This window comes from Aspergillus pseudotamarii (genome assembly GCF_009193445.1).
Source record: "Aspergillus pseudotamarii strain CBS 117625 unplaced genomic scaffold BDV38scaffold_68, whole genome shotgun sequence".
NCBI lineage: Eukaryota > Fungi > Ascomycota > Eurotiomycetes > Eurotiales > Aspergillaceae > Aspergillus > Aspergillus pseudotamarii.
In genome coordinates, this window is record NW_022475082.1 from 1 (window position 1) to 27207 (window position 27207).

The window sequence follows — 27207 nt, forward strand, 5'->3', positions numbered from 1 at the left end:
AAAAAAAAAAAAAAAAGAGCCCCTCAACAGCCCACGAGCACACCAGCGACCGAAAAAGGACAAAGCTCGCTGCACGATGATGCAAAAGCGCGCCCCAGGAACCCTTCGCCACGCAAGGACAAAATACCACCTACTACTCACTTACCTTAATGGGGGGCAGCACCATCCCAACGGCGTCCAACAATCATGCAGGACGGTGGCTGCATTCGGGACGCGGATGTTCCAGTTCCCAGTCTTAGTTCTCAATCAGCTGGAGTTAATAAATCATCATGCCTTCCACCCCCTCCCCCTTGTGCACGCACGAGTTTCCGTACTGGGAAGGTCGTTAAGACTTAAGTGGCTCACTAACGTGCAGCATTCAGGTACTAGAAGCAGTCTCGAAGATACCTATGTAGCCACTAGCAGTAGCCAATTTGTATTGGAGGGTATGTGGCTATGTGTGCTGCTGCTGTTACTGCAGGTGTCCCATCCGAGGTCAACGCCCGCCCACCCCATATGCAGGCTGACGAGGGCCGGAGAAATTTCTACCCTACGGATTTTTTTTAGGAGACTTCCCCACTGGTTTTTCAGGGATTTAAATGGGCCGATATTATTTTCAGTGATGATTAATCGTCGGAATTTAATCTATATAGATTGTGCCTTATGAATCAGGTTGAAATTGCCTGAGTGAGGATTTCCACAAGTACGTACCTCGGCCAGCAGTCAACTTCGTCGATGTGCGTTGTTCAGGCATCTAGACTACGTACTATGGAGTCGTGGAAACCATCGAACAACAGTGGTAAACCCACATTCCACACATCTTCAGCGCATCTCCACCAGTGGAGTAGTAGTATTCCCCCCAATGGACCACGGTGGTCAGTGCCTGAGAAGTGTGGCCACTGGCCAGGTCATTGGGACGGGTCCAGACAGGGGTATTTGGTCCTTGGTCACCATCAGCAAGTGGAGACAAACCCCCAATCACATTCATCAAGAGTTAGGCTGACTGGCAATGAAAGTGGCCGAACAATTGCAAAGTTCCAACTACTGTCCCAGAAAGTTCTGGGTGGCAGCAGCACGACCAGGTGTCAGGTGTTAAGACCTCTAATCTAACTGAGTCCTGGGTCTAGTCCCAGTACACCGTCTCCACTGTGGAGCAGCACGTAAGAACTAGTAATGGATTTGGCTTTCTGCTAAATCATGGTTTCCATGTGTATCATTCATGCGATCTGATTAGGTATTTATTTGTCTGTTTTGATCCGCTGCATATATGGGAATCCATACTACGAGTCACACCTATGAATGAATTGTAGTACATGCTCTGTTGGAATAATATTTCACTCTATTATAATGTCGAGTTGTCATCATTCCCAAATGAACTGTTTCCTGAATTATCCATGGTGATGTACTGCTCTACACCGAGGTTAATGTGGAACATAATATGTGGTCTTAGTCGATCATGATACGCAATATCGCTGTCGTATCCATTTTGACTTCTATAGGCTCGAAAAAGTGGCCAAGATGCACTTCTCTGATACGTGCGAAACTTACAAGCATGATCGAAGCATCCTCGATGCAAGCTGTTGCAGTAGGAAGCTGGAATGTCTTCAGGTTTAGATTTGTATTCTCGCAGAAACCGAGCGCAATGGACAACACATACTTTAACCAAGAGACAAACGACCCGCCTCTAGAGCTTGACATGGCCTAGGGGTATACCCGCAAGGCTAGTCGACATACTGAACGGCAAACGGTTGACGGCGAATCCCAGATGCCAGAAACCAGTATGTATGAAAGCTAGATATCGAGCTCCTCGATGTGTATATCACCGCGACTACCATGGGTGTTCTGAGCCACACGAGTGCTCCCGAAACCATTGACCAAGGTCTAGGACGTAGCCAATGCAATTGAGCTTGATACCAATGTGGCCGGCCTCAATCGTGCCTATCTGGACTGCTAGCTGTAAGTAACCACATGCGAAGACCATGTGCGGAGCTTGGGTGTTCTGAAAGTGTGAATACACTAACGAGTATGGATGGAATCTTATCGTGCCCTGTCAGCTCGACCTCACGAAGCCGGGGACATGACACGACCCTGAGCCTGCTAACATCACAATATATTTCAAGAACGCCAGAGTCCATTGCCTGGTAGTAGATTCTCATCCGCATAGAAGATTCCAGGTTTCGGCTGAAAGTATATGTATCGCTTTACCAAACCAAACATCGCCGTCATCCATCTCGAATATATCAAAGAGTAAATAATGTCAAGTGCATAACGCCGACCGTATGTAGAAGCGCCAATATCATGAACTAGTTTACCAAATAAAACCATCCACCCAGAGTGAACGTTCGGGCTCAGTCCTCACTCTGCAGCTTCGATTCGATGGAGATAATGTCTTCCTCTTCCTCAACTTCAATCACACGATTGACTTCTGCGGTGTTGCGCATCAACTCGACGGCACCAGCGTACATCATTCGCGAGTTTGGGTTGCAGTTCTCTGGAAGCCAGTACAGAAGGACATAAGGAACCGAAAGGCGACCGGATTTCTACCATTAGCTGGTCAATAAGGGCAGAAGATATCATTTTGCTATGGACACTCACCAGCGTCAAAGGATAACTCAGGAGGATGAAACGGGGTGATGAGTCAGGAAGCTCATCGGCCAGGTCTTCCATCTTTGTGTACACTTCGCCATCTTCAGGACGAATCTCTTGGTTCTTTTGGTCGATGACATCTATCAGGTTGACCGTCAATTTATTATACACTCGACATCTTGGTGACAGACGTATGAGAGGATGTGAGCCCTACATATTATAGCCTGAGGATCCTTTGCTCTAGAAGTTCCCAGTCGGAACTTGCGCAATTTCTCCTTCGTCTCCGGAGAGAACGCATATAACCGAGATTCAGAAGCCTGTGGTCCCCGATATCGTCAGGGGCGCAACGTTTACGAGGGGGAATGCGGGGCAATCTCACCATATTGTAAATGCCCAGTCCAGGGCAAAGTCAATTATAGTCGGTCGTTACCAGAAGGATCCGAAAGACCGTAAAGTCTTCTGATTTCTCTATTTAGATCAGAGATTCTGGCGCAAAAGTAACACAAAAGGAGAAACGAGCAACGGCAATTAAGTGGTGCTCCACGTTTTTGCGGAAAGTGGGATGAGGCGGAAAGGGAGTTTTTCCCCACTCCACTCCAAAAGCCGTCATTTGGTCGCCCTGAAACATGCCTGAGGTTGTCCCTCAACTCGACCCCGACACCCTCCCTCTCTCTCTTCACCACCACCATTCACGCTTCTCTCCCTCCATGTTCAGTCGTCTTAGTCAGTTGACCCGTCACCTCGCCCGACCATCACTCAATTACGCTTCCACTTCTCCGGTCACTCTACCATCCTTATCGATATCTCAAGTTTGTGCCTCCAACATGACATCATCCGCGGTGCATAACTACACGAAAACGATACATACAGCAGCATGTCTGATCATTGGTGACGAGGTGCTTGGCGGAAAGGTGAGTACCGAACCGAATGGAATCGGCCATTCAGCTCTGATCATAAATCCATCTACTACACTTTATCCGCGACTCTCCCTTTCTCCCTTGCCGCTGTTGCCGTGTGCTGCACCGAGGTCATGTGCCCTGTTCCCCAATGTAGTGACTGATAGTTGGAGTCCGAACTTTCAGACAATTGATACCAATTCCGCATACTTTGCCAAGTATTGCTTCTCCCTTGGGATTCAGCTCAAAAGGGTAGAGGTCATTGCCGATGACGAAAGTGAAATTATTGAGGCTGTCGGGCGCATGAGCAATAACTACGATTTTGTGGTGACCAGCGGAGGCATTGGACCGACGTCCGTATACCCTATCTTTTTCTCTCGGAAGATTCCACAGTTCCGACGTCCGTCGTGCTATACCGGAAGCTAACTATACGCCCCTTACGTTGATAAAAGCCACGATGACATTACATATGAGTCTATAGCCAAGGCGTTCGGCCTGAAGTTGAAACTACACCAAGGCGCTTTTGAGCGTATGAAGAAGCTCTCCAAGCCTCACCCAATGCAACCGCAATTTGACTGGGACACCCCATCGCCCGGTCTAACAGCCAAGCTGCGTATGGTTGAACTTCCCCACGATGATACTCTGTCGGAGGAGCAGCAGGCTACCTTCGTGGCAGATGATATGTGGGTGCCAATCGCCATTGTCAACGGTAACGTGCATATATTGCCAGGCGTTCCTCGTCTGTTCGAGAAACTCCTTGAGCATCTGAAGCCTACTTTGCTTCCTCGGTTAACCGACCCTGAGGGCAAAGGCATTTATCGGTACTTATTTAGCACCCCACTACCTGAGAGTGCTGTGGCGCCTTACCTGACGGACCTTGCGTCGCGGACATCTTCACGAGGTATAAAGGTTGGTAGTTATCCCCGCTGGGGAAAGAAGCGTAACACGGTAACTTTGGTGGGAACCGACAAAGATTTCATGGATTCTCTGGTCTCGGAGGTCGAAGAAAACGTCCAGGGCACAAGAGTCTCGCAGGAAGACGAGCTTGACCCCCCTTCTGATGCAGAGGAAGGTAAATAAGGAAACTACCGATGATGCAGATGTACATAGATTTGATGCAACTGTCGATACACGCTTAGACATTAACCATGCTCGAAGCATATAACTTTTGAGCAACCGCACACAAGAGTTTTTTATGTCTGTCCAGTATTCGGATCGTCGCTTTCATGCTGTGGCGCGGTTAGATAGATGCGTTCAACCAAACAACTGATAAGTGAAAATAGACAGTTATTTGCATCCCCCTAAAAGGCTCTGAAGATTAATCAATATTTTCATTGAATAGGTAAACCCAAAATATTAAAGGAAAGAAACGGAGCAGATGGGACGAACTACCTTCAGTGCTTGCCTTAGCAAAAACTGGAAATGAACGGCGGGACCGTAAAAAGAAGCTAAGTCTAAGGATAGGCAACCGCAAGGTCCAGCACTGGAGTCCCATACTACCCCAAGCCCCGATATATTGGTTGCTGGCGATCTGGGGCATGTGTTCAGACAGCTCGTGTCCTTGCGCGGAACACCGGTTTAGAGATATATTCGAGAGAAAAGCAAAGTGCCACACCAATGCCCAAATGATGAAAGAGAATAGAACAACACAAAATGGGGATGTTGACCCTACAGAAGATCGCAGACCAACAGCAATGAGGATAAAGGGACGAAAAGCGATGATTTGCAGCTCAAAGTAACCAGAATGAAAACCATGACAATAGCATGTACCTATATAAATGCACAGATCTACTGACAGGGTTAATTCCCCGTTCTACCCAAGAACGAGATCGTCAAGAACAGTCTTTCCAAAGAAAAAAAAAATTAAACAAAAAGAGAAACAAAGGGGGAATCGAACGTTCATGGAGATGATGACGGCATCATGGAGCAGGCATCACATCCGATAGCGAGTCTCGTGTGGTATAAATTTCACAATCCAAAAAGCGTCGACAAGCCACAATTAGCTCCGAGGCCGTGGCGCTATTCTTGTCGCCAATATCTCGTTTTCCAGTCGAATTTTTATTATATGTTTCGCTCCCTTCCGTATCTCGACTCGTGTGCTTGTATCCTTTCCAAGTCCAACGCCTACCCAATTACATTATAATACACTTTCCGCAGCAACCCGCACTGTCGCCGGGTTCGCTCACGTCCATTTTGCCCTCCGGGGCGCGATTGCCGAAGGCTCCCGAGCCTGACGGGTACGACGACATTTCTTTGTTGTACCGACGAATCTCACGGACGAGGTCGTAGAATGCGTTTTCGACGTTGATGCGAGATTTTGCGGATGTTTCAATAAATTTGCAGCCAAACTGTCTTGCTAGAGCTTCACCCTCTATTGATAGACACAACCATCAGTCACATCAGCCAATACACTGAGAGAGAGAGAGAGAGAGAGAGAGAGAGCGCGCGCTGGTTAGCTCATTACCCACCTTCTACTGTGACGGCTCGCTCCTTCTCTAGATCACATTTATTACCGACCACGATGATAGGGAAGTAATCCTTGTCCTTTACTCGTAAAATTTGTTGCTGGAATGTCATAATCTCTTCGAAGGACTGGCGCGACGTTATGGAGTAAACCAGAAGAAACCCTTCACCGGTTCGCATGTACTGTTCACGCATTGCCGAGTACTCCTCCTGTCCGGCCGTATCTAAAACATCCAACAGAGCGACCTCCTCGTCGATGACACACTGCTTGCGGTACGAATCTGTTTGCCGGGCTCCGATAAGTGACCGGACGGGGCAGGGGAATTCTCGAAGGATAGGGGAGGCGGCTCACCTTCGATTGTCGGGTCATATTCATCGACGAAGTGACTCTGAATCAATTGAATAGTCAAGCATGACTTTCCAACACCACCACCACCAACGACTACCAATTTGTATTCTCGTAAAAACTAGAGTTCGTCCAACGGTGAGTAACGTAACTTGCGCCATGTTCTGAAAGGGGCATGATGGAATCGGGAATCGTTGTTGAGTAAGGGGAGAGAGAGGGAGAGGTAGAGACGGGTGCCAGGGACGGGGTGTCGGGGAGAACAAGCTTACCTTTGAAGCCATTCTAGAGTCTTCTGCCCGGATGTGTGCCTGATAGGGAGGATGAAGGGCACGAAGGCGATGATCGAAGCTATCCCGACGGGCGTACGTGACAGCGGGTCGAGAGAGCGGTAGCACAATTTTCTTTTTTGCAGCAGAGTCAACAGTCGGGGCCTAGCTTGTCGGGAGTTTTGCGCAGAACAGAGGCGCCTAAAAGACAAGTCCACAGCAACGGCGGGTCTAGTGAGTTCGACTAGGCCAAGCTTAAAGGCGGATGGGGGTTGAGAGGATCAGGGGGGCAGGAGTTCGTGGAACTTCTGGCAATCGGCGGGAATTGAATGCGAGGCGGTAGGCCGTTTCCTTTCGCTATTACGGAGTAGAAACCCGACTTCTCTTCTAGTATTTCCAAACTAAGCCCGAAAAAAAAAAAAATTAAAAAGAGAAAACACAATCAAACCGTTGCTCCTTTTAGGGAGGGTTTTAGGGGAAAAGAGATGAGGTGGAGATTGAGAGGGGGGAAGGGGGAATGATGATTAAGGAGAGTTTAAAGTGAGCAACGGAGGTGGGGGATTAATTACAGAAGGATAGGGCCAAAAGAGAAGAAGAGGAGGAAGAAGAAAAAAATTCTTAACACAGAGAAAGCAACATACCGTTTTTGTTACTCGAGATGATTCAGTAAGAGTGAATTACTCTAGGGTTCCTTTTCAGGGAGAGCGGTGGTCAGAATGAGTGCCGATTGGAGAATAATAACAACAATCAATAAAAAGATTCATGAAAGGGGTCCTTTTTTTTTTTTTTTTTCCCTTTCTTAGTTTTGGGGATAGTAGGGGGGAAAAAAAGAAAAAGAAAAAGTGGGTGGCATTAAGCCATTACTGCGCGTGTGGTCAACTTCCGAGACCATTATTCATGTTTTAATTACATTAACTACGGAGTAGTTGAAAGCGATTTGCTTTCTTATTAACAAACACACCCCCTTCCGGGAAAGGTTGTGATAAATAAGAACTTAATTACCTGCTACAATTCCAAAATTACTGATGACGACTGTGGTTGGTCGTGAGGAAATGAAACCCACCCATTACGGAGTCCATGGGAGATAATCATTATGGGTTAAAAAGAAAAAACAAATAGGAAAATATAAGAGAGAGCAATACGGAGTACTCGACACGAGATGAAAGAATCTGGTGGTTGGTAGTAGTTACATACTGTCCATGAGGAGACACGGAGTAGATAGAAGAGAGAAAGGGTAGAAGGGGGGAAAAAATAAATCAAATCAAATCAAATCAAAAAGGGGCAGAAGAGGAACCGCGATGCAAATTATTCGTGTTGATTCCTTTGGCTCCGGTCTCTTTCCAACCTCCTCTGGGAAGGAACCCCAGCCACAGATTAATCAATCTTCACTTGTTCCCACTTCTTAGCGCCAGTCCATCTGAACTGAACGCCTCTGAGAAATTCATCCATTGTTCCATCTGGGTCCCCCGGGAGGGTCTGTCACCTTTTACTCCGATGGATGCAATAACAAACGAATGAACAGTGTCCATGGGAATGCCTACACCAATCAATTCCATTGTAAAGTGGATTCCATCGCTTTATCACCTCCCAAAGTTCCCGCCTCTGGGTCTTGAAAACCTTGGTCAGGTAATCAATCACATACGCAAGCTTGCTGGATAGCGCAAGGAACAAATGAACACCACCCACTCTCTTGAACCAACACTGGAACCGCTACTCTATGCATAGTGGATGATATTAAGGCCACATGATTCAGAAGGGAGAGAGACTGATTCCACGGGTGATAACTGAAGCCTACCTCCCATTTGCGTCATGGGGAAGCACACGGCATTTCGTTCTCGATGGGGACTGTGGACTCCAGATCCGATTGATTGACGTTACACGGAGAATATATCCTCCATTGCGTGACCTCGGTTTCTAGAAACATTCTTAGCCTGGATAGAAGGCGGACACGGCGGCGAACTAACTAACCTTCATGTTGACAGCTCGCCCGCCCTGCACGCACTTACATCACCAAATATCCTCTCAGCCCCCAATGGCTGTCCTTTGTATCTTATGCAGCCAGTTCCTGAGTCGCAAAAGGTCACATTGCGGCTAGCCTACATCCTTATGGATCCTAGTTCGTGATCCAGAAGTGGTTCCCCACTCCTCCACTTTCCAAAGATGATATGTAGACTAATGGTCCGTGGTCTGACCGTCTGATCCCTCCGATATCGAGCACGGAGGAGACGGATTATGATCATCAGTATCGACGCGATAATCCTGGTTTATCTCTGTACTCCGTACGGGATACGGAGCAATCCGTAGGGTGCTAGTACAGACAGAGTATGGAGTCACAAAATGACATAGTTATCAGGGCATAGGTACTCCGTATATTACTTCATAAAGCTCCGCTCATTGATAGATGTGATCGTCGCCTGCGTTCAGAGATAGCCGAAATCTCATTGCAGCCCAGACATTGGTCTCCATCCCCAGTTGCATCGGTACGTCTCCAGCCATGGGGCTACTACACCGTCTATGGTTGATCCCTTGGGGAATTGGCAACATTTTGAATGGCGTCCGTTCGCCCTAGAGACGAATTAGAGGTATTCGTCCGACACCAACAATGCGCCCCCTCCCTCCTCCCCCATATCCATGAAGGATTACTACATGACAATGCTACCTTCTCCTATATCAGCCAGGAAGACACAGCGAGGGACAGGCATGGATTCTGAACACAGCCGAGATTCGCCAGGATTTAAGGAATCAGCCCAATCGCTTAGAGGTCTTGTCAACTCGGCCACTAATGTGAAGTCGACACCCACCGATTCGCGTGCAACCAAACTTGTTGGTTTCTCCTGAGGAGGGCCGATCTTTTTGTCTTAGGGTAAGCCTTCAAAAACTAGACGCTTGGCATTGGCAGTGCGTGGAGATTATTCACGTGGTGGGTACCCATAACATGGTCCAATAACCGACTTTCCGAGCAATAGATCCAATCAGTTCGAGGCCCAAGATTTCTCTCCCATTTTCCATGCATATAATATTGAACAAGGGTTGGTCTTCCCGATGAACTACATACAGCAAATTTTGATGACATCAATTCGCAGTCTAGAATCCTTTATGACCATATGACTTTTTGTGGCTTACTTATGTGACATCATTCTCAAGATGGGTTGAGAAAAAAAAAAAGAAAAGAACATAACATGGAGATGATTGACAATCTGGCAATGCAACCGAATTACTTACCCTAGCGCAGGTCAGAATCATCCACCGGGGGCGAAAAGCACATCTAACATGGTTTGACAGCGATCTCACCATCGACGCCCTGATTAATGCCCAATTACGTGGTATGAACTGGATTCGAAAGTGCTATGCCCCTTTTTCTTTTAGGCGCTCGTTGCCCATTGCTGTGCGGGCACCGGCCTATCAATTGCTTTGTTTCTCTGGCTGGGATCACACCATATACTACTCACCACCAGGAAACCAAAACTTTTTGCACCTTGAGCAGATGGCCCTATCAGAGACCAAATTCCCACGGGTAATTTATGGCCCGTGGGTTGAAAGGGCGCCCGTGGCCCTGGTGGAGCCGACCTTGCTCGTTACCCCTTTTGCGGACCTAATTCCATACAGGGCGAAGAGCAAGAGAGTCTTTATATCCCGTGGAACATAGCTGCGATTATTGTGGATGGTGACTATTTTTGGTACTGCAATCCGCCCGGACATGCAAACTGCAGCTTTGCTGTCACCTGGAGATGTACGTGAAGGCCTCGTATTGGTTGAGGATTTGGCCATCCATGTCTATCATACATGAGTAGGTCGCCTTTTTACTCGTTCCTGCAGATGGACTAGTTGCTGCCGTCCAACAGTCAAACTGCCAATGCAAGCGCGCGTCAAATCTCTTGTGCTTTTTAGGCTTACATGCATCGGTGATTTCCAAATATTTTTTCTTGTTTGGTCGTTTGGTCTGATCTTGACTCACTGGGATTGCAATACTGCGGTATCTGTCTTCTATATTCAATATATAAAGCTTCTCGGTACTAATTCACAGCTACCCTATCTTGCTTCATGGGGTAGCGTCTAGAAATTCATGTCTAATTCTTGTGCAAATGACCGGGTGATGCCTGAAACAATCAGTATAGCCGTTCGGGTACAACCAAACTCATAACCATGGGTTTGCAATGACTTAAATATGGTCATCTTCTCAATATCGCAATAGACTCACCTGGTGGCTTGGGAAAATTAGAGTGTCAGCAATTACGACATTCTCACGCCGGCCAGCGGCAAACACAATAACTTCCGCAATATCATCCGGGGTCAGTGGCTCGCAGTTGCTGCACAATAACCCGTCAGCTCAGCCCTTCTAAACACAAACATTCCAAGAAAGTCTTACGCATATACGGCATCAGCCTTCTCCTTATCTCCGTAGAATCGCACGACGGAGAATTCCTAACAAGCATCTAATTAGCTTCAATAGTCGCGCAGGGATAATCAAGAGAAACCCCTCACAGTCTCAACCTGACCAGGATCGATCTCGATGATCCTAATCCTCGAAGCAATAAGCTCCTTTCTTAAAGCCTCGGTAAACGACTTGACAGCCGCCTTGGTGGCGCAATAGATGCTACCACCCGGATAAGCTTCACGACCAGCGATACTTCCAATGTTAATGATGTCTCCACGACCGCCATCACTCCGCTTTTTGAAGATCGGAAGAATCGCCTGGGTCATGTTGATCAACCCAGTGACATTAGTGGAGAACATGACATCGATATCCTCCGGGGCGATCTCCGGAGCCTTGGCAACACCCTTGACAAGTCCGCTAATCTCCGTCAGTACAGGCCAGCGCCACCATCGGACAAAGAAACGGGGGCAGCTAGCTCAAAACTCACGCATTGTTGACCAGAACATCAATTTCCTGGAACTCCGCTGGCAGGGAGGGTACGAAGTTCTGGACTTCGGTCGGGTTGCTGACGTCTAGTTTCACGGCCAATGTCTTCACGCCATCGCCGACTTCCTCCTTGATTTCCTGCGCGAGCTGGTTCAGAGAGTCGATTCGTCTGGCTGTCAGGATAAGCTTCAGGTTCTTGGGCGCCGTGCGAGCGAACTCCTTGGCGGTGCTGCGACCGATGCCGGATGACGCGCCGGTGACGACGATCGTCTTGCCCTCGAGGCGCTTTGCCATTGCCGTTGCCATTGTGCGTTTGGTGATTGCCGGTTGGACTGTGCAGAAAAACGGGTTCCTTCGGGCGGATGGAGTAAGTGTGGAGAGTGTAGTACCTGATGGGGAGGAAGCTAGGTGTCGTAGAAGTCGGATGGAATTGCAACAAGCTCGAAAATGCTTCATAAAGAGCTTTTTTCTAAACCCACAATGCACTCTAGATTAGAAATTTAAGAATTGAATAGAAGAACAGAGAAGATAGGAGCAAAGATAGTACTAAAAGGCCGATGAGTCGGAATGCTGTGCGGGGAAACCCATGTCCGCATGTCGTGATTCGGCATGTCAGCGGGGCTCCGTTTCGGCTGAAGGTTTGCCCGATCGGTCTTCCAGCCGAAGAATATTCTTCTTCTAACGTCATTGGAAGACGGTATCACGTTGAAGTATAGCTATGGACAGTTATATGGCCGAGTTGGAATTTAACTGGTACATGGGGCATCTGTTGAGTCACCGCGGAGCTCTCTTGGGAATGAAAGAGAGAAATGGCCCCTTGCCGTCCATTCATACGGATATGTATATACTCCTGAAAGGTATACTTGGAATAGCAACTACAGTTGAGGAATAGTATTCGCCACTAGGTCGACGAGTAAGATCACACGTCAAGGCAAAAGGAAATGTTTGCTTTTACGTTAATATTCATTGAAGTAACGCACTGTCCGGCCAATAGGAAAAGAGTTCTGTCTAGGGATAACCATAGTCCAGGACATATAAAAGTTAGTTTTAAGGTTATTAGATATAAACTAACCATTTGCATCTGCAGCAAGACTTTAAGTATATGGTTAGTATATGAGACAACTAAACGCGTTAGCACCAGATCTAGTAACCTGCAGGCTTGACTCTCGCATGACTCGCTGATCAAGCTTCAATTCTAAACGCCATTGTTCCGTACGTTTACTACGCGAATGTTGGTTTTTATATTGTATTATCTATATGAAGCTTCTTCTACTCAACGATACGGTGCACAATGATTGGGGTGGCCTTATTTTTGTGAATTCTAGAGACCGACCTTACAGTGCAAAAGACCATTGATTAGACATGAGCTACCTGTCAGCCTACATAAAAAGAGAGGTACTAAAAAATAACGAATGCTAGCTGGTATCTTTAAGCCACTCATGGGTTGCTTCAACTGCAGTCATTACTAGCTCATTAAAAGCGCAAAGCCCATGTACATTATTGATTCCATGAGATTAGTGTGATCGAGTAATGACAAACTTCAACGGAAGCGACCTATGCTTTCAAATTCCTATTCCTCTGCGAAGTTAGACAAATGGAAACTATTATATAGTTTCTCTTGTTTATATACAATGTGGTCTTATCCTGAAGGCCTTTTGATGAGGTTATGTCTATGAGAATTTAACATTACTGTATGTGAAGTTTCAGAATATGTAGCTGGACAATAAGTTCGTTAGATGGAAAATCCTTGATAGCGATTGCCGGACAAAAAAAAAAAAAAAAAGAGAAGCCCGTCACTTCTCATAAGTCCAACGGTGATTATATGGAGACACTTATGTGTCTAGCATAATATCTCTCTTAGGCTAGTGTTCTAGATCTTGGTGGCAGTTGTAAGTATATCCTTTACTACGAGGATGGAACACTAATCAGAATTACGCTGGCTTGAGTGCAAATCATTCTATCGATCTAACCATTTTAAAAGTCTCGGAAAAATACAACTGGGATTAAGGCGCTCAGCTTATTGCATGCATATGTTCATGAGTCGCAATAGGTCGACCAGTTTTGGGTAAGAGTGGCTAGTTCTTAGAGGCGAATTCTAGCGACGATTATAGGCAAGAAGAAACAGCTTTACAATCTTCGTACAGAGCAAGATTTTTGGTATTTAGATGGTTTGTAGCTGGACCCTTAGCGAGTTCTGTAACTAAGTCATCTTTAGAACAATGGGTTGTTTTCTATATAACAAAGTGCTCTATGTCTCCTAAGATAGTCTCTTTGGTACTTTATTTACGAAGACAAAAAGCATAATTTAGTCTTCGTTCCTAATTACCTAACTTCCTACAGGCCCATTGTTGTCTTCAGTTTTTAGTAAACTAGAAAACTAATATTAGGGTATCAGAAACTTTGCAATCAATGATACCTGAGGTTTTGTAAACGCAGCATCTCTAATCGACAAAACTTCCAGGAACTTAACTTAGTGGAAGGGATGTCCCATATAATAATGGGAAGAGTCTATATGCTCATTTCAAAGAAGTCATTACTGCATAAAGCGTTTTATATCTGGAGTTCCATAAACATCAGCTCACATTCATGGAACAAGCATATCCCTATTGAAGAGTGTTGTTCTATATGAAGAACTCAACTAGGAAGCTTGAATATACATTTGAGTACTAGATAAGCCAGTACGTGGCAGATATAAACCTACATCTGCATTTCGTTGATAAACCTCATCTGCAAGCTTCAGCACTATCAACTAAACACTCCTGCTCTCGTTGGCTGCGCACATTTACAGATACATTCTGCTCGAGAGAGCTAGTGTAGTCTTTTGCCTTTCTCTTTGTTCCTGGTTTCCAACGTGGTGTATTCTGTCTTACGCTCAACAATGATGCTTTGGGCTGAGTATGATTATGAACAATGCGGCTTGGAGAGTATTGGCATGAAAGAAACCTCCAGCTCCTGTCCGGTTAAAAGGTTGAATTTTCATCATTCATAATGATCGTGTCCAAATATTCTCAAATAAAAGCTATATGCTGCAATTAAAGTGAATGCAAGCATTCAACATACCTACAGTTATTATTCTATTCAGGACTTGGTATTTTCCTTAGTGAATGGCGCAGTCTTGGTTGTGTTGTGAAGTCTTTACCATTTCCTACAGCAAACTGCAACAGTACTCAGGAAGCCAATCCTACTACAGCCTCCCAGCAGCAGTGTATATATGTATCTTGTGCCTTTTTTAGGCCTCAGTGGCAGTTTCAATGTGCCTATACTTAAGCATTCCTGAACACTCTTCACTTTGAACGACCACATTCACAAGACGCCCTTCAAATTATAGAAACGCTATACACCTTGAACTGTTGAATATCCTTATATTGATTATGGGCCGTTATACTCAAACCCTTCGTAAGCAGGTGAATGACTGACTCACCCAAAGTGATATCGTTCTATTCACTGACCAGCAGTTGTTTGTTTGCACAGGTTCTTGACGCGGCCCTTAGGCCCATGTCTGGCTTTGATTGGACCGAAGACGCTGAGGAAGCGCTCGAACAGCAGCATGAGCGTTTGAAGTCCAATGCTAATCCAGCCAGGGAGACTGAGGTGGATGATATATCCGACGAATATAGCGATACTGATACCCCCATCTCTTCTCAACAAGGAGCTGACATCTCCCCGGTTTGGGGAGGACATCGTCATGCCGATGATCTTCACGGGAAGAAATGTCCCGTTGGAGAGATGGAACTTGAAACGCCATTCGGAGTAGTGCCAGTCTCTGAACACTATAGACTTAGTATGAACCCTTTGCCCCATATCGATGAAGATCAAGAGGACGATATATATTATAACTATGAAGACAGCTACGAGACTACACAGATGAAAAGTGAAGTTGAACAAGAGTTTATATTTCGCAATTATTGTATGGAGCATGATGAAGCAAGACAAATACACCATTTCAACTGGCTCGGTTACCCGATCTACGAGCCCAGTGGGACTCCTCCAGCGATCTCCCTTCTTTTCCAACTGGCAGACCCAAAGATGCCTAATCCCAGAGACGAGCTTCGCATTCAATCTATCTTTGCGAGAGCTATGATGTTTATCGACCCGGTTATTGTTGAACTTGAGAAAGGTCTGGAGGATCTGGACCGTGAAGGCTTCGATCTGGTCCGATGGGCTACTGGCCGCGTTACCAGATTTTATAGCTTACATGGTCGATGGACTGACGACCGGTTTGAATGGGAAGAATGCAGGACGCCAGATAAGGGGATTCTCGAACAGTACCAGAGTGGATCTGTGGCCTGTGGCAACGGCTTCATCAGCCTCTGCAACATCCGATCTAGGTACCAGTGGGGATGTCATAAGGCTCAGCTTCAAGAGAAGTATGAAAAGGCTTGTCATGTCGCGGCAGAGAAGTTCTACATAAAGAGACAATGCAAAGTCTATAAACCTTCTTTGCTGAGCCAGTCGATGAGCTTGAAGATTTTGGACTGTACTGCAGGTGAGACATTTGCTATAGATAGGAAGGGGTTTATACTAATTTGTGACTTTCCAGAAGACCATACGGAGACGATCAGCGATAGCTCAATCCATGAGCAAGAGTACGATGGGATCTCCGTAGGCTCCCTCGAGGAGAGCGTCGAGGGGCACTGCGACGTGCAACGTATGGAAATAGATGCCAACGACCGTAGGGAAGGAACACAACAAACAAAGTCCCAGCGTTTCGAGATTTGTACCACGGACGATCAGATCACTGACGCTATAGAGACCTGTGAAGACTGGCAGGCTGTTGTCACATCCCAGATTGCAACGGACTCAACCGACACCTGGGAAGCCCTTAGTAGGACGCCAAACGGCGGCCGGAAAAAAGTCTCCATTAAAAAAGGCCGCTTTGCTCGCTGGAAGGCTAATCTAAAAGCCTGGAGAGTGACATTGAAGGGACTGATGGCCAAACGCTGTCGGTTGGTATGCATAAAGGCTCAGAACGTGCTCCGAAAAAGGGATTTCGCGCGTTAAGCTACGGAACGGACCCTGACCCTGACCCTGACCTCGAGACGATGGATCTAAATCCGCACCCATGTTGCCTCTTGGCTAGATATCAATTTCAGTCCTTACACAGCCTTCACAAGCCCGGCTAGATTCCACCGAGACGTCGGTCACTTGAACAGGATGGGTTATTTGAAATGCTCTGATACGGATTGTTTCCAGCTTCCCAGGGTGTTGTCAGGATTGGGATTGGGATTGGGATCGAAATCTAGCCAAGAGTCAACATTGGTGCGGGTTAAACATCCATCAAAGGGTAGGGTAGGGTTGACTCGATAGATATGCGTATGCATATCAACCGACAGTTTTCGGCGATCCATCTTTTCAACGCTGCGTTCAAGCTTTTAGACAATCCTGTGACTATTCCAAGCGAAGAAGATCGTCCATTTCCTTTGTCTATGTCGTCATGATCTTGTGGCAAGTTTGTTAGTGCTTGACCGTTTTCAGGTGATCGTCAGGGGGGAGAAATTGTCATTTGGCCAACTCGCTAAACACAACTTTTTCTCCCCTTTCCACCCCCCCTTCTCACCTGTTCAACGATCGTCACCCGATCTTTGACAGTAATAACCACAGTGGTATTAACCAATGGGGATGATGGACAGCTCAGGCCTCAAATGACATATTTGACATCGATGGCACCGTTGCAGCCAGTGTTTAGCCCGATCGGCTTGCTCTCTCCCCTCCCCCAAAGACTAGAATTTGTCCCTGGTTTTCACCCATCAGCACTTATGCATATTCTTCCTTATATTATTCTATTTTTTGATTATTTATTCATTTATTTATTTTTGAACATAAATAAAATGGCATTGATGAGTTAGCTTATTGATCCTTACTATTCAATAAGGGGCAAAAAGAAGCTAATGCAGGGCAACCTGAAAAGATTAAACCATATGGATGGATGCAGGTCAAGACTGACTACTAGTAGTTATCCCCAAAGAGGAAAAGCTAGTGGCATCCAATATTCTTCTTCGACATCCGTTCTTATCAATCACGGTCGACCGACTTGGTTCTTTGCCCCAGCAATGGAATTCAATGGTGGCGTGCGTTAACCATACTGCTGGAGCCCGAAGATCGCCGAGCGACGCAATAGTGCATTCGAATCGATTGCTTATGTATGTAAAGTGACATACATGTGTGCCACCCCCTTACGTTTACTAGGCAGCAGGCCATGCATGCAAGAAATTAGTTTCTATTGGGTCAGGAGTGGCTTGCTGAACAGACCAATATGAACCCTAATGACCAAATCAGGGCGAGATATGCGTGAAACATGCCCCCTCCGTACTGTGTACCGAGCACTTCCCGGCATATTTTACGCCAATATTCCCCACACTTACTTCTGAAACATGCTGAATGGCTTGCTTCACCCATTGTCGGTCAGCGAGACATAGTACTAGTCGACCGGCGCTTTACCTCTGGCAATGCCATACGTGCTCTATTTTTGTCTTGGCGTGCCGAACTTGATAGCCAAGAAAAACCTGGTAGACGCCGTTGTTCGCCTAACGATACGGACTACTTGGGTATGTCGATCATACAACGAAGAGAGACTCCGTTCTTTTAAAGCCCGCCATGGCCGACATGTGTGCAGGCCTTGTATTTCCCGGCTATGTTTTGTATTCGGTGAGCAGACGGTCTACGATGGATGAATCCAGGACGTCAAGACTTCCACGCTAAGTTGAATCTGCTCCACAAGTAACAGAAGGCCAATCAATATTTGCCCCTTTTGGCGAAGATTCGCGGTCTATGCTAAAACTGGCCACTTACGGAGTATAATGAACTGGCTGCCCTTCGGGGAGTAAATGATCGTCCCTCACCTGGCTCGGAACCTAAAAGGGAAAGAGAGTTGCAGAACGAGATCTTGGAACTTTGGGTCACATCCCAAAAATCAGAGGCACTTGGTTAAAAAGCAATTGTTGCATTAATCATACTCTAAACGATGGAATTGTGCCTGGAGGACCGACGATCTTACCAATTTGAAAAGATTTGTCGGGGTCCAACCCGCACTGCGACGGTACCGATAGCTGCATTCCATGGGTACAATATCGTATACGCGAACAACATTCTTAGAACTTTTCGGAAACTAACTGGGGGACTCTATACCCACTCGGACCCAACATGGCATGATTTTTATTTTTATTATTATTATTATATTATCTTTTCATAAAGCCGAAACCAAAGCTACAGCCATGTTTATTGCCATTGAACCCAACCTCAACCGTGGATATTTATGGTTATTACACAGGATATATCAGTTTCAACTTTCAATAAGTCCGATCCAGATAAGATGCACTATTGACCGAACTATCGGTCTGGCATGGCAAATTCTCGCCACGCTAAAAGCCCTTGTTGGAACTACATGTACTCGTGTGTACTAAAAGTCAAATTGGCCCGGGGGGCTTCTTGTGGGTGGAGCAAAGGAAAAGCCCGAATCAGAGGCGCTAAACACTGCCGAAGACTCCGCTCCGGGCCACGGCACGAGCAAATCTATCCTATACAGGGAAGTACTAACAGAATGTGGCTACCATGGGTCTGCCTATAACGAGTCAACGACACCACATTGACAGAATTTCTATTAGACAGTGACGGCATACAATCATTGATTCGCTGTACAGAATATATAACCCACATAGACGACGACGCATGTGGAGTCCACGCCAAGTATCTCCATAACTAGTACTCACAACGCAGAGGATTGCCGCCACTAAGGAACCACATGGGCGAGAGGAATGCAAGAAAAACGCAAGGCACTAGTTGTCTGTTAATACTCCGCAACCTCCCAACGAGTCATTCTGATTCCGTTCCAGGACGCAGAGTACGCTATTGAAGATTATCAAACTTTGACTACCACATATCCAGAAGAACGAGGGCCCCATCTCTGTCCACAGCCCACCAAGCTTTTCATAGATAATCTCCCCACACGCCAAAGTCGTTGATGCCACAATCTTTCATGCGGTTCACTTTACACTGACCTCTGGTTACGAGCCTGGGGACTGTGCATCATTTGGGACAGACTACTGATGCGCAGCCAATCCAGGCTAATGGTAAACCGGATATCACATTCTTTTTGTATACGAGGATCGCTTCGAGTCACTCTTTATCAACCAACTTCACATCACAATGGACGAAATACTGCCACATATTCTATTTCCTCGGGATGATGATGATGGAGCATCGCGGGGACAACGTGCACTGGTCGTGACAGCCGTGCTAACTGCCATTTCTATTCTCATCGTTGGTATGCGGATGTATGCTAGGATCGGCTTGCTGAAAATGATCGGTCGCGAAGACTACACAATTCTATTTTCTCTGGTAAGCGCCATGGCTAGATACCTGCTATCATATATTTTTCGACGAGTTGCTTACCTATCCCAGGTTCTTGCTATTGTCTACCTAGCTTTAGTTGCTGCCGGTAAGTTCCTTGGGGAGGATTTGTTGGATATTTGTCTCGGACCGGTTCTGACTGGCACCAGAGGTACATTTTGGCCTCGGCAAGCATAACTCTGCCCTATCTGATGAAGAGTTGAAACAACAATTGAAGGTAAGCAATCATAAGGCACATCTACTACCTGGCATAACGCTCATCTTCTATTGCTGTAGCGACTTTGGGCGGCCATTCCTATGTACAATGCCAGTCTCGCATTCACCAAATTCTCGATTCTTTTCCAGTATCTCCGTATCTTCCCTGACCGTCGATTCCGTACTGCTTGCTGGGTCGTGATGGGTATTGTCGCGTTGTACGGGACTTGGGCTGTTGTGAGTGGCTACGTGAACTGCGTTCCTGTGGCCAAGTTCTGGGATCGAACGATGCCTGGCTCGTGTCTGAGCTTCGAGGGCGTTTGGTTCTTCAATGCATCAATGAATATCGTAACCGACCTCACGCTCCTCATCATGCCGATGCCTCTTCTCTCCCAACTACAGCTCCCGCGCTTACAGAAATTTGCCCTCATGGGTGTTTTCGCAATCGGTGGACTGTTAGTCTCTCCCCTGTAGCAATTGTAATAGGAAATGTGATGCTAATTGCAAGCAGGGTCGTCATAACCAGTATCCTGCGACTTTCTAGTCTCCGCTCGGTCGCGAAAGATCCCGACACATCCTGTAAGGAAAAGCAAGAGTTACTGCATGGTATCCATCGCTAACCCTAAATCAGACAGCAACGTGGGCGCTGCGTACTGGACTGCAGCGGAGTGCAATGTGGCCATTATCTGCGCCTGTCTTCCCTTCCTGCGGCCGATTGTCAGCTGCCTGTTCCCCAAGCTCCTATCAACTCACAGCTACAACCGCTACACCCGGAATCCAACCGCTACTGCCACCACTCGGTCCCGGGTAACCCGGATGCAGCTGCCCTCACAAAATGACGATTTCGGCATGTGCACGATCGATATCGAGCACGGCGAAAGGAAACCTGACGCATTCAAGGGCATCGAAGTGACCACGGAGATGTATCAAGAAACCTCTAAATACGACGAATCAACCAGTCAACGAAGACTCGTCATGGAACAATGATTGACGCCATTTACTCCCCAGTTTACATTCTTTGTATATATCCTTTTTGTTGCCAGCTTTATACCATTCTGTCCATGTCTTCACAGAAACCACTTTCCTTTGCACACGACCGTTATTTCATGGGAGGCCCAACTGTACATTATTCGCACGACGATATACCATAATGACCAATTCAACCACACGCAAACACGAAAAAAGCACAAACTTCCACCTAAAAGCAAAGTCCAATATATATAATATAATCTTCACCCCAAATCCATAACAACCTGCCCATCCCTCCCCAACTCCCCGTCAACGACCGTCCCAAACTCCCTACTCAACTCCCCCACCCTCTCCCTAACCCATGCATGATCCTCATCATCGATCCCCAAAACCTCAACCTCAAACCGCTGACACCTCGTCGGAACAACCTCCAATCTCCCTAACGACAACCCACCCCTCCCATCCTCCGAGACCATCACCCTCCAAAGCGCCCCAAGATCATTCCTAAACTCCCCATTCAACGCATAATCATCCACGAAATCCCCACACCCATACATAATCAATCGTCCCCGATAAACCTCCACCCCCTGGACATGATGCGCCGAATGCCCATGCACAATATCAACCCCACACTCGTCGACCAGGAACCGGGCCAGTGCGCGGATCTCCCCAGCCGGCCGCCACGCATAGTTAGGTCCCCAGTGCACGGAGAAGATCTTCAGTGCGGGCTTTTCTCCGCTCGTAAGGAGGGTCTTGAGCTTTGCGCGTGTGGCGGGGGTGTAATCTATGAAATTGAACTGGGGGATGTTGGCCCATGCGCGTGGGTGGTCTGAGGCGGAGTAGATATGGATTTTATACTCTTCTGTTTCACCACCACAACCAGTACCACCACCAGTACTACCAACTCCCTCACCACTACCGCCACTCTCTTCTTCTTTAAACCCTCCCCTCTTTAACCCCAAAACCGCAGGTTCCAAAGACCTATCCCCAGCACCCGCAAACCCAATCCCAGCCCCCCTAACCCTCTCCACCGTCTCCTGCAACCCGCCCACCCCAAAATCTAACGTATGATTATTCGCCAAACTAACATAATCAATCTTCCCCGCTTTCAAAACCTCCAAGTTACATGGATGCATCCTATAATTAAAAGCTTTGTTCGGCCATGGCGTGTCCACGGTCGTAACGGCCGTTTCGAGGTTAATGATATTGAGATCTGAGGCGGGACGGAGGAGGAAGGGGAGGGCAGTTCCCCAGGGGGAGATATGGGAGTAGGATTTTAGGGCTGGGGCGGTTTTGAGGATTTGGTTGATTGTGGTTTGCCAGTCGGGTTGGTTGGGGAGGTGGGTTGGGAGGAGTTGGTCGATTAGGCGGCCGAGCATGACGTCGCCGGTGAAGGTTAGGGTATAGGTTTTTGGGGGTGGCATTTTTCTTTTTCCTTTTCTCTCTCTTTTCTTTTTTCTTTTTCGTTTTTTTCTTTCTTTTCTTTTGATAGTTGGGTGTGGTTGTGTTGGTTGTAGGTATGTTGGATGTTGGATGTTGGATGTTGGATGTTGGATGTTGGATGTTGGATGTTGGATGTTGGATGTTGGATGTTGGATGTTGGATGTTAGGTATGTATGTATGTAAGTATGTGGTAGGGGGAGGTTAGGTTTGGATTGGAGACTAATGCATCTAAGGATATTATAATTTAATGTATGGAGGAATTAGCGGTCTGTATATACATCATTATGAGTTCACCCTTCGATCTCGGGCCGTTCCGAATGCACGAGATTGACAGTTGACTGCCCCTATGATGTACATAACTGGTATGATACTACCTACTATATAGTACTACTGGTCATATCAAACGAACACGACACATAAGATTGTCCCAGTAAATGTGTAAAATATCCGATTCCCTATCTATTCCATCCATCTATGTAGGTATGTATGTATGACGTTTCCGAAATTAAAACCTCAATTTGAGGAGAGATCTGTAGTTATCAAACATAAAGTAAAGAGAAAGCCTTCCTGGACTCTTTTTCTGGTAAACCCGCTATTCCCGCTTCAAATAACACATGGTAATTCACAAACAACCCAAAGTCACTTTTCCCTAAATATGGAAACAAAACCCCGGTTAATCCATCGACGGTTGAAGGTGGTATCTCGTCAGAAAGCAACAGCTGCGCCTGGTGTATTAATGGACAAAGATGAGCAAAAAGCACATTCAAACATCGAGTCTCAGAAAGGATATAACGATCATTGCCGTCCCAACTCGGCCAATTCTCGCTCCTTCGCTCTCAACATCTCCCGCATCTCCTCAGCTTCCCGCTGCAATTGAGCCCGACGTTCTTCCCGCATACTGTCGAGCTCGGTGACTCCCGGCAAGGGCTGAGGGGCTGGAGGTGCCAGAGCCTGGTGCGAGTGTTGGTGCTGCTGGCGACTCATTGCGGCGAGTGACGGGTCCAAACGTGACTCGTCCCGCGTGTTAGGGTGATTGAGAATGGAAGAAATGGAGCTGAGCCGGCCCGGTGGTGAGGGGTTGGCAGCTGACATGATGGGTGGGAGTTGGTTCGACCCTGACTCCAACGTTGTGGGGATCGCGGCGGCCTCCGCAGATGACGCGGTCTCTGCGAGAGTCCGTTTCTTAGGGTTCGCAGGATTAGGGGAGAGGGATCGTCGAGCGAATTGCGAGATAGGAGAATGGCTGGGAGCGTTGATGCGATCTGGCTCCAACAGCCTCGGCGGGGGAGGGTGGTGCGGCAAGGAAACCGTCGCAGAGCCGAAACCCGTGAAATCAACAGGCGGCGGCGCGAAACCAAACTGTCTTGGGGCCTGCGGTGAAATGCGATCACCGGGCATATGCTTGTAATGGTCCATCGGCTCCGAACTGTAATAGCGATAATGATCGTCGTGAGGAGCCAATGCAGCAGGAGACGCTTCCGGTGAGGCAGAAGACCCATTCGATGACTGCGTGGCCCCCGTCGGAGAATGCTCTCGCAGCGCCGGCACAACCCTTTTCCGTCGTTTGATGATAGTCTTTTTCATCGTGGTAGGCCGATAACAGCCGTGAAGTTTGTAATACAGACCTAATTTCTTTGTCAGTACAATTACGCCTTTTGGTATAATAGGAGGAAAATTTGAAAATAAAAATGGAATAAACCATACCACACGCATTACAGATTGGATGACCATTTTCGTCTCGTCGCCAAAGTGGAGTTACCGTAGTACCGCAATTTTGGCAGGATACCAACATATTGCCTTCTGTTGTTGTCGTTGTAGTGGCTGGGGTGCCATTCTTTACCGATAAATCGGGTTCCTGCAGAGGGGGCTTTTCACTGTCTGAAGTTGTTGCTCGATTCCAAGCATGCACAGGGATCGTGCCCCGGGGAGTCGACTTGTACACACGGTTGTTGTAAGCGGGGCACCCGTCACACCCCTCAGCCCCTCCTGTACCATTGCAATTACCTCCACCAGGACACGACCCTTTCGAACCATGACAACCTCCTCCCTCGTGCGATGATGGAGCAGGTGAATCGTGGGGAGGATGCGAAGGATTGCTTTGTGGTTGCGTAATTTCTGGACTTGTCTGTACACGGTTGCGCTTTGTCGGTCGAGCAACGTTACGAGCCTTCAAATAAAGACCGCAAGCATTACAAATCATAGCTCCTGTTGGAGAACGCCGCCATAATGGGGTGCTTTTTGTCCCGCAATTACTGTGAAGCGTCTCAAGTCAGTACGTCGTGTACGGAACCGTAGGCCAAGGCGGAAGACCGAATACTAACCTGCACGAATGCCCTAAAAATGATGTGTCTTTTTGGGACTTCGGCGATGATGCCTTCTCTGATGGGTTTGCACCAGTTTCTGACGGATATAGTGTCGACGCATCCATGAACTTGTCTGCTTCGTAGGAACTACGACTAGGCATTTCTTCGTAGCGTCTGGGCCCCGTTTCATCACGAAGTCGGTCGATGGGATGTTCCCGACCCGCCTGGGCCGATGATATTAACTGCTGCGCAGCATCAAGGTCCTCTGCGGATGGGTGTCGCGCAACAACATCCGGATTCCGGGGGAGCGATCGTACCGTCTCCATCTGCGGGAGGGACGCTAACATTGCCACCGCTATCGGTCAGAAGATGGTATCTTCTCTTTTCTTGATGTTCCGGGAAGAGGACAACCCAAGGAAGGGCAGTATAGACCCCAGAGATGAAGCGAATGTCCGTTCAAGGCGGCTTATCGAAATAAGGGGAGGATGGGGGTAGGTTGCACCACAGTCGGGGTTGTAATGTATTGTATCACAAAGTCAAAAGTCGGTCAAGATGACAGTGCAGGAGAAAAAGAAAAGTTAAAACGCCTAACTCGAAGGGCGAACCGGTAGAGTAAAAAAGCTGCAGCTAGTGAGACTCCTAAACCAACCAAGCGGAGCCGGGGGAAGAGAGGCCGATTATCCCTGACAGCGGATCAGAGATAATAGGGTGGAGTCGGATTCCCGAGGGGTGAGCGATCAAGAAAGTCAAGAGGGAAAGGTATTCGACTAGAAGGAGATTGGAAAGAGACGCCTGATCTGCCACGAAGGTGGTTTTGTTGGCCAATCCGAGACGAGGCTGGGTGGCGATCTGGCGTGACGCCAGGTGGTGGTTGAGGCGGTTATCGGTGCTGGATTTGATTTTTTCTTTTCTTTTTTTTTTTTCTATTTTGGTGAGAATGGAGACGACAATTGAGATTACAATGAATAATAGAGTTAAGGGGAATGAAGAGCCAGCTGAAAAGACTCGACAGGTGGAAGCAGGGGATGGAATGTACAAGAGGAAAAGTGAAAGCGTAGACAAGAAAGATCGACGGGGAAGGGCGATCAATCAATCCGATCAGATATGATGTGTGGAGGTGACCAGGGTTCCAAAATAAAAATAAAATAAAATACAAAATATTTAAAAACACACGAGTTTTCTGCAGAAGGGACAGGAAGGGGGGAGGGAGGGGGGAAATGACGACGTGGGAAGGATGAAGAATGAGGCGTGAGAGATAGATTGATTGATTGATAAAGAACGAGGACACAGAATTGGGAAAGGCGGAAGAAGTGGGTAATAATGATGATGATGATGATGCTGCTGCTGCTGAAGATGAAAGGAAAAGAAAGGGCCAGACCACCACTTACCTGTACGTTTTCTATTCTTGTTGCCTGGAAAAAAGTTCCCAAAGTCACATTCCCCGAGTCCCAACAGTGTGGTCTTATCGAAGGAAGTTTCGTTATCGATCTCCAGGGGGGGAGGATCTACACCGGCCTTTCTCGTTGGTATTTTTTGCTTTTTCCCCTGCAGTGGATTGTGTTTTGGGATTGTTTTGTTCGTGTCCTTTCTCAAGAAGTTGGGGAAGGATTGCTTTTGTTGAATTTGATTATTTTACAAAACTTTGCTTTTGTGGTAAATTTCTGTCTAATTTTTTTTTTTTTTTTTGGCTAAGAGTAAAGTCACATCCCCTTCTTTCGTTTTCCCTTTGTATTGCATCCATCATGATTGCTCTGCTTCTCCCCAGATCGTATCATCTGGCTCCACCGCTACCATCTCCGGTCTAGCGTTCTGGGTCTAGTGGGAATGCACCTTCCCAGAACAGTACCTAGTCTGCTGGTCATGAAAATAAGCCTGATTCTCTCGTCTGTCATTCGTCCAACACCAAATTCTCTCAAGTCAGCATCATTTTCGCCACGCTGATAGGATAATCGGATGCCTTCCATGTCCTTCTTGACGTTCTAATCTATCAACATCTCCACCCAATAGATCCTCACAGAAGAGTTCTCCTCGGCTCACGCCGATTTTTAGCCACCGGTCACTAGGGGACCGGATGCATTAAGTCACATAATGCCAAATTGAAATTACCCAGACCACTAGTCCGGGTAACTATTTGTTATCTCGTCCCGCCGGCGAGGGAAACTTCACGCCCCCGTTCAATCTCCCACCGTCGTGATTGGTTCACACGTCACCAACAGCGCCTCTTCGGTCGGCGCTGATTCGTTCCGTACTCGTTCCTAATTCACGATTGATAATCTTTTCAGCTCTTTTCTGAAGTCCTCGGGGGCCCGTTCCCCGATTTTGACACCTTTGTCCCTTTTCCGGGTCCCAAATGGCCTAGATTCAAAAGTACGGATGGTTTCTTATTTTTTATTTATTTATTTTTAATATATATACATTTATATACATTTATATACATTTATATTTTATCAAGTCGATACATAACATGTTTATCACGAGTACGAATACGCCATGAGTTGTAGCGATTATCAATATCATATCATTTCACCAGAAATTAATCACTCCAGTGTTCCCG

The 27207-nt window shown here is 47.0% G+C and overlaps 10 protein-coding genes across 10 annotated transcripts; 5 read left to right on the top strand and 5 right to left on the bottom strand.

Annotated features, from left to right (window-relative positions):
* BDV38DRAFT_258463 (uncharacterized protein) lies at positions 1-1140 on the top strand. Its single transcript, XM_032055734.1, has one exon. The coding sequence runs from the start codon at positions 77-79 to the stop codon at positions 644-646; it is 570 nt and encodes a 189-aa protein (XP_031909357.1). The 5' UTR covers positions 1-76; the 3' UTR covers positions 647-1140.
* Positions 1141-2234: 1094 nt separating this feature from the next.
* Positions 2235-3069, bottom strand: BDV38DRAFT_186315 (GMF family protein). Its single transcript, XM_032052178.1, has 4 exons — positions 2945-3069; positions 2780-2882; positions 2575-2705; positions 2235-2519 (listed from the first exon to the last, which is right to left on the bottom strand). The coding sequence occupies exons 1-4, from the start codon at positions 2945-2947 to the stop codon at positions 2328-2330; spliced, it is 429 nt and encodes a 142-aa protein (XP_031909358.1). The 5' UTR covers positions 2948-3069; the 3' UTR covers positions 2235-2327.
* Positions 3070-3272: 203 nt separating this feature from the next.
* On the top strand, positions 3273-4541 carry BDV38DRAFT_274383 (flavin adenine dinucleotide pyrophosphatase; the record flags this gene model as incomplete). Its single annotated transcript, XM_032057836.1, has 3 exons — positions 3273-3476; positions 3648-3814; positions 3914-4541. The coding sequence occupies 3 exons, from the start codon at positions 3273-3275 to the stop codon at positions 4539-4541; spliced, it is 999 nt and encodes a 332-aa protein (XP_031909359.1).
* A 1052-nt stretch (positions 4542-5593) lies between these two features.
* Positions 5594-6551, bottom strand: BDV38DRAFT_274384 (Ras family protein; the record flags this gene model as incomplete). The annotated part of the gene is made up of 4 exons (XM_032057837.1): positions 5594-5832; positions 5930-6205; positions 6277-6391; positions 6540-6551. The coding sequence occupies 4 exons, from the start codon at positions 6549-6551 to the stop codon at positions 5594-5596; spliced, it is 642 nt and encodes a 213-aa protein (XP_031909360.1).
* A 4052-nt stretch (positions 6552-10603) lies between these two features.
* On the bottom strand, positions 10604-11703 carry BDV38DRAFT_286891 (oxidoreductase, short chain dehydrogenase/reductase family; the record flags this gene model as incomplete). The annotated part of the gene is made up of 5 exons (XM_032060765.1): positions 10604-10633; positions 10735-10843; positions 10903-10958; positions 11019-11328; positions 11399-11703. 5 exons carry the CDS (start codon positions 11701-11703, stop codon positions 10604-10606), a joined length of 810 nt encoding a protein of 269 aa, XP_031909361.1.
* Positions 11704-14892: 3189 nt separating this feature from the next.
* Positions 14893-16398, top strand: BDV38DRAFT_286892 (uncharacterized protein; the record flags this gene model as incomplete). The annotated part of the gene is made up of 2 exons (XM_032060766.1): positions 14893-15883; positions 15938-16398. 2 exons carry the CDS (start codon positions 14893-14895, stop codon positions 16396-16398), a joined length of 1452 nt encoding a protein of 483 aa, XP_031909362.1.
* A 2068-nt stretch (positions 16399-18466) lies between these two features.
* On the top strand, positions 18467-18894 carry BDV38DRAFT_186448 (uncharacterized protein). The gene has a single exon (XM_032052179.1). The coding sequence runs from the start codon at positions 18543-18545 to the stop codon at positions 18795-18797; it is 255 nt and encodes an 84-aa protein (XP_031909363.1). The 5' UTR covers positions 18467-18542; the 3' UTR covers positions 18798-18894.
* Positions 18895-19539: 645 nt separating this feature from the next.
* BDV38DRAFT_286893 (PTH11-like integral membrane protein) lies at positions 19540-20925 on the top strand (the record flags this gene model as incomplete). The annotated part of the gene is made up of 6 exons (XM_032060767.1): positions 19540-19731; positions 19795-19831; positions 19893-19960; positions 20020-20393; positions 20450-20517; positions 20570-20925. 6 exons carry the CDS (start codon positions 19540-19542, stop codon positions 20923-20925), a joined length of 1095 nt encoding a protein of 364 aa, XP_031909364.1.
* Positions 20926-21047: 122 nt separating this feature from the next.
* BDV38DRAFT_186456 (CapA family protein) lies at positions 21048-22810 on the bottom strand. The gene has a single exon (XM_032052180.1). It carries the CDS (start codon positions 22329-22331, stop codon positions 21171-21173), a length of 1161 nt encoding a protein of 386 aa, XP_031909365.1. The 5' UTR covers positions 22332-22810; the 3' UTR covers positions 21048-21170.
* A 335-nt stretch (positions 22811-23145) lies between these two features.
* On the bottom strand, positions 23146-24979 carry sreA (siderophore transcription factor SreA; the record flags this gene model as incomplete). The annotated part of the gene is made up of 3 exons (XM_032060768.1): positions 23146-23975; positions 24055-24602; positions 24672-24979. The coding sequence occupies 3 exons, from the start codon at positions 24977-24979 to the stop codon at positions 23146-23148; spliced, it is 1686 nt and encodes a 561-aa protein (XP_031909366.1).
* Between the last annotated feature and the right edge of the window lie 2228 nt (positions 24980-27207).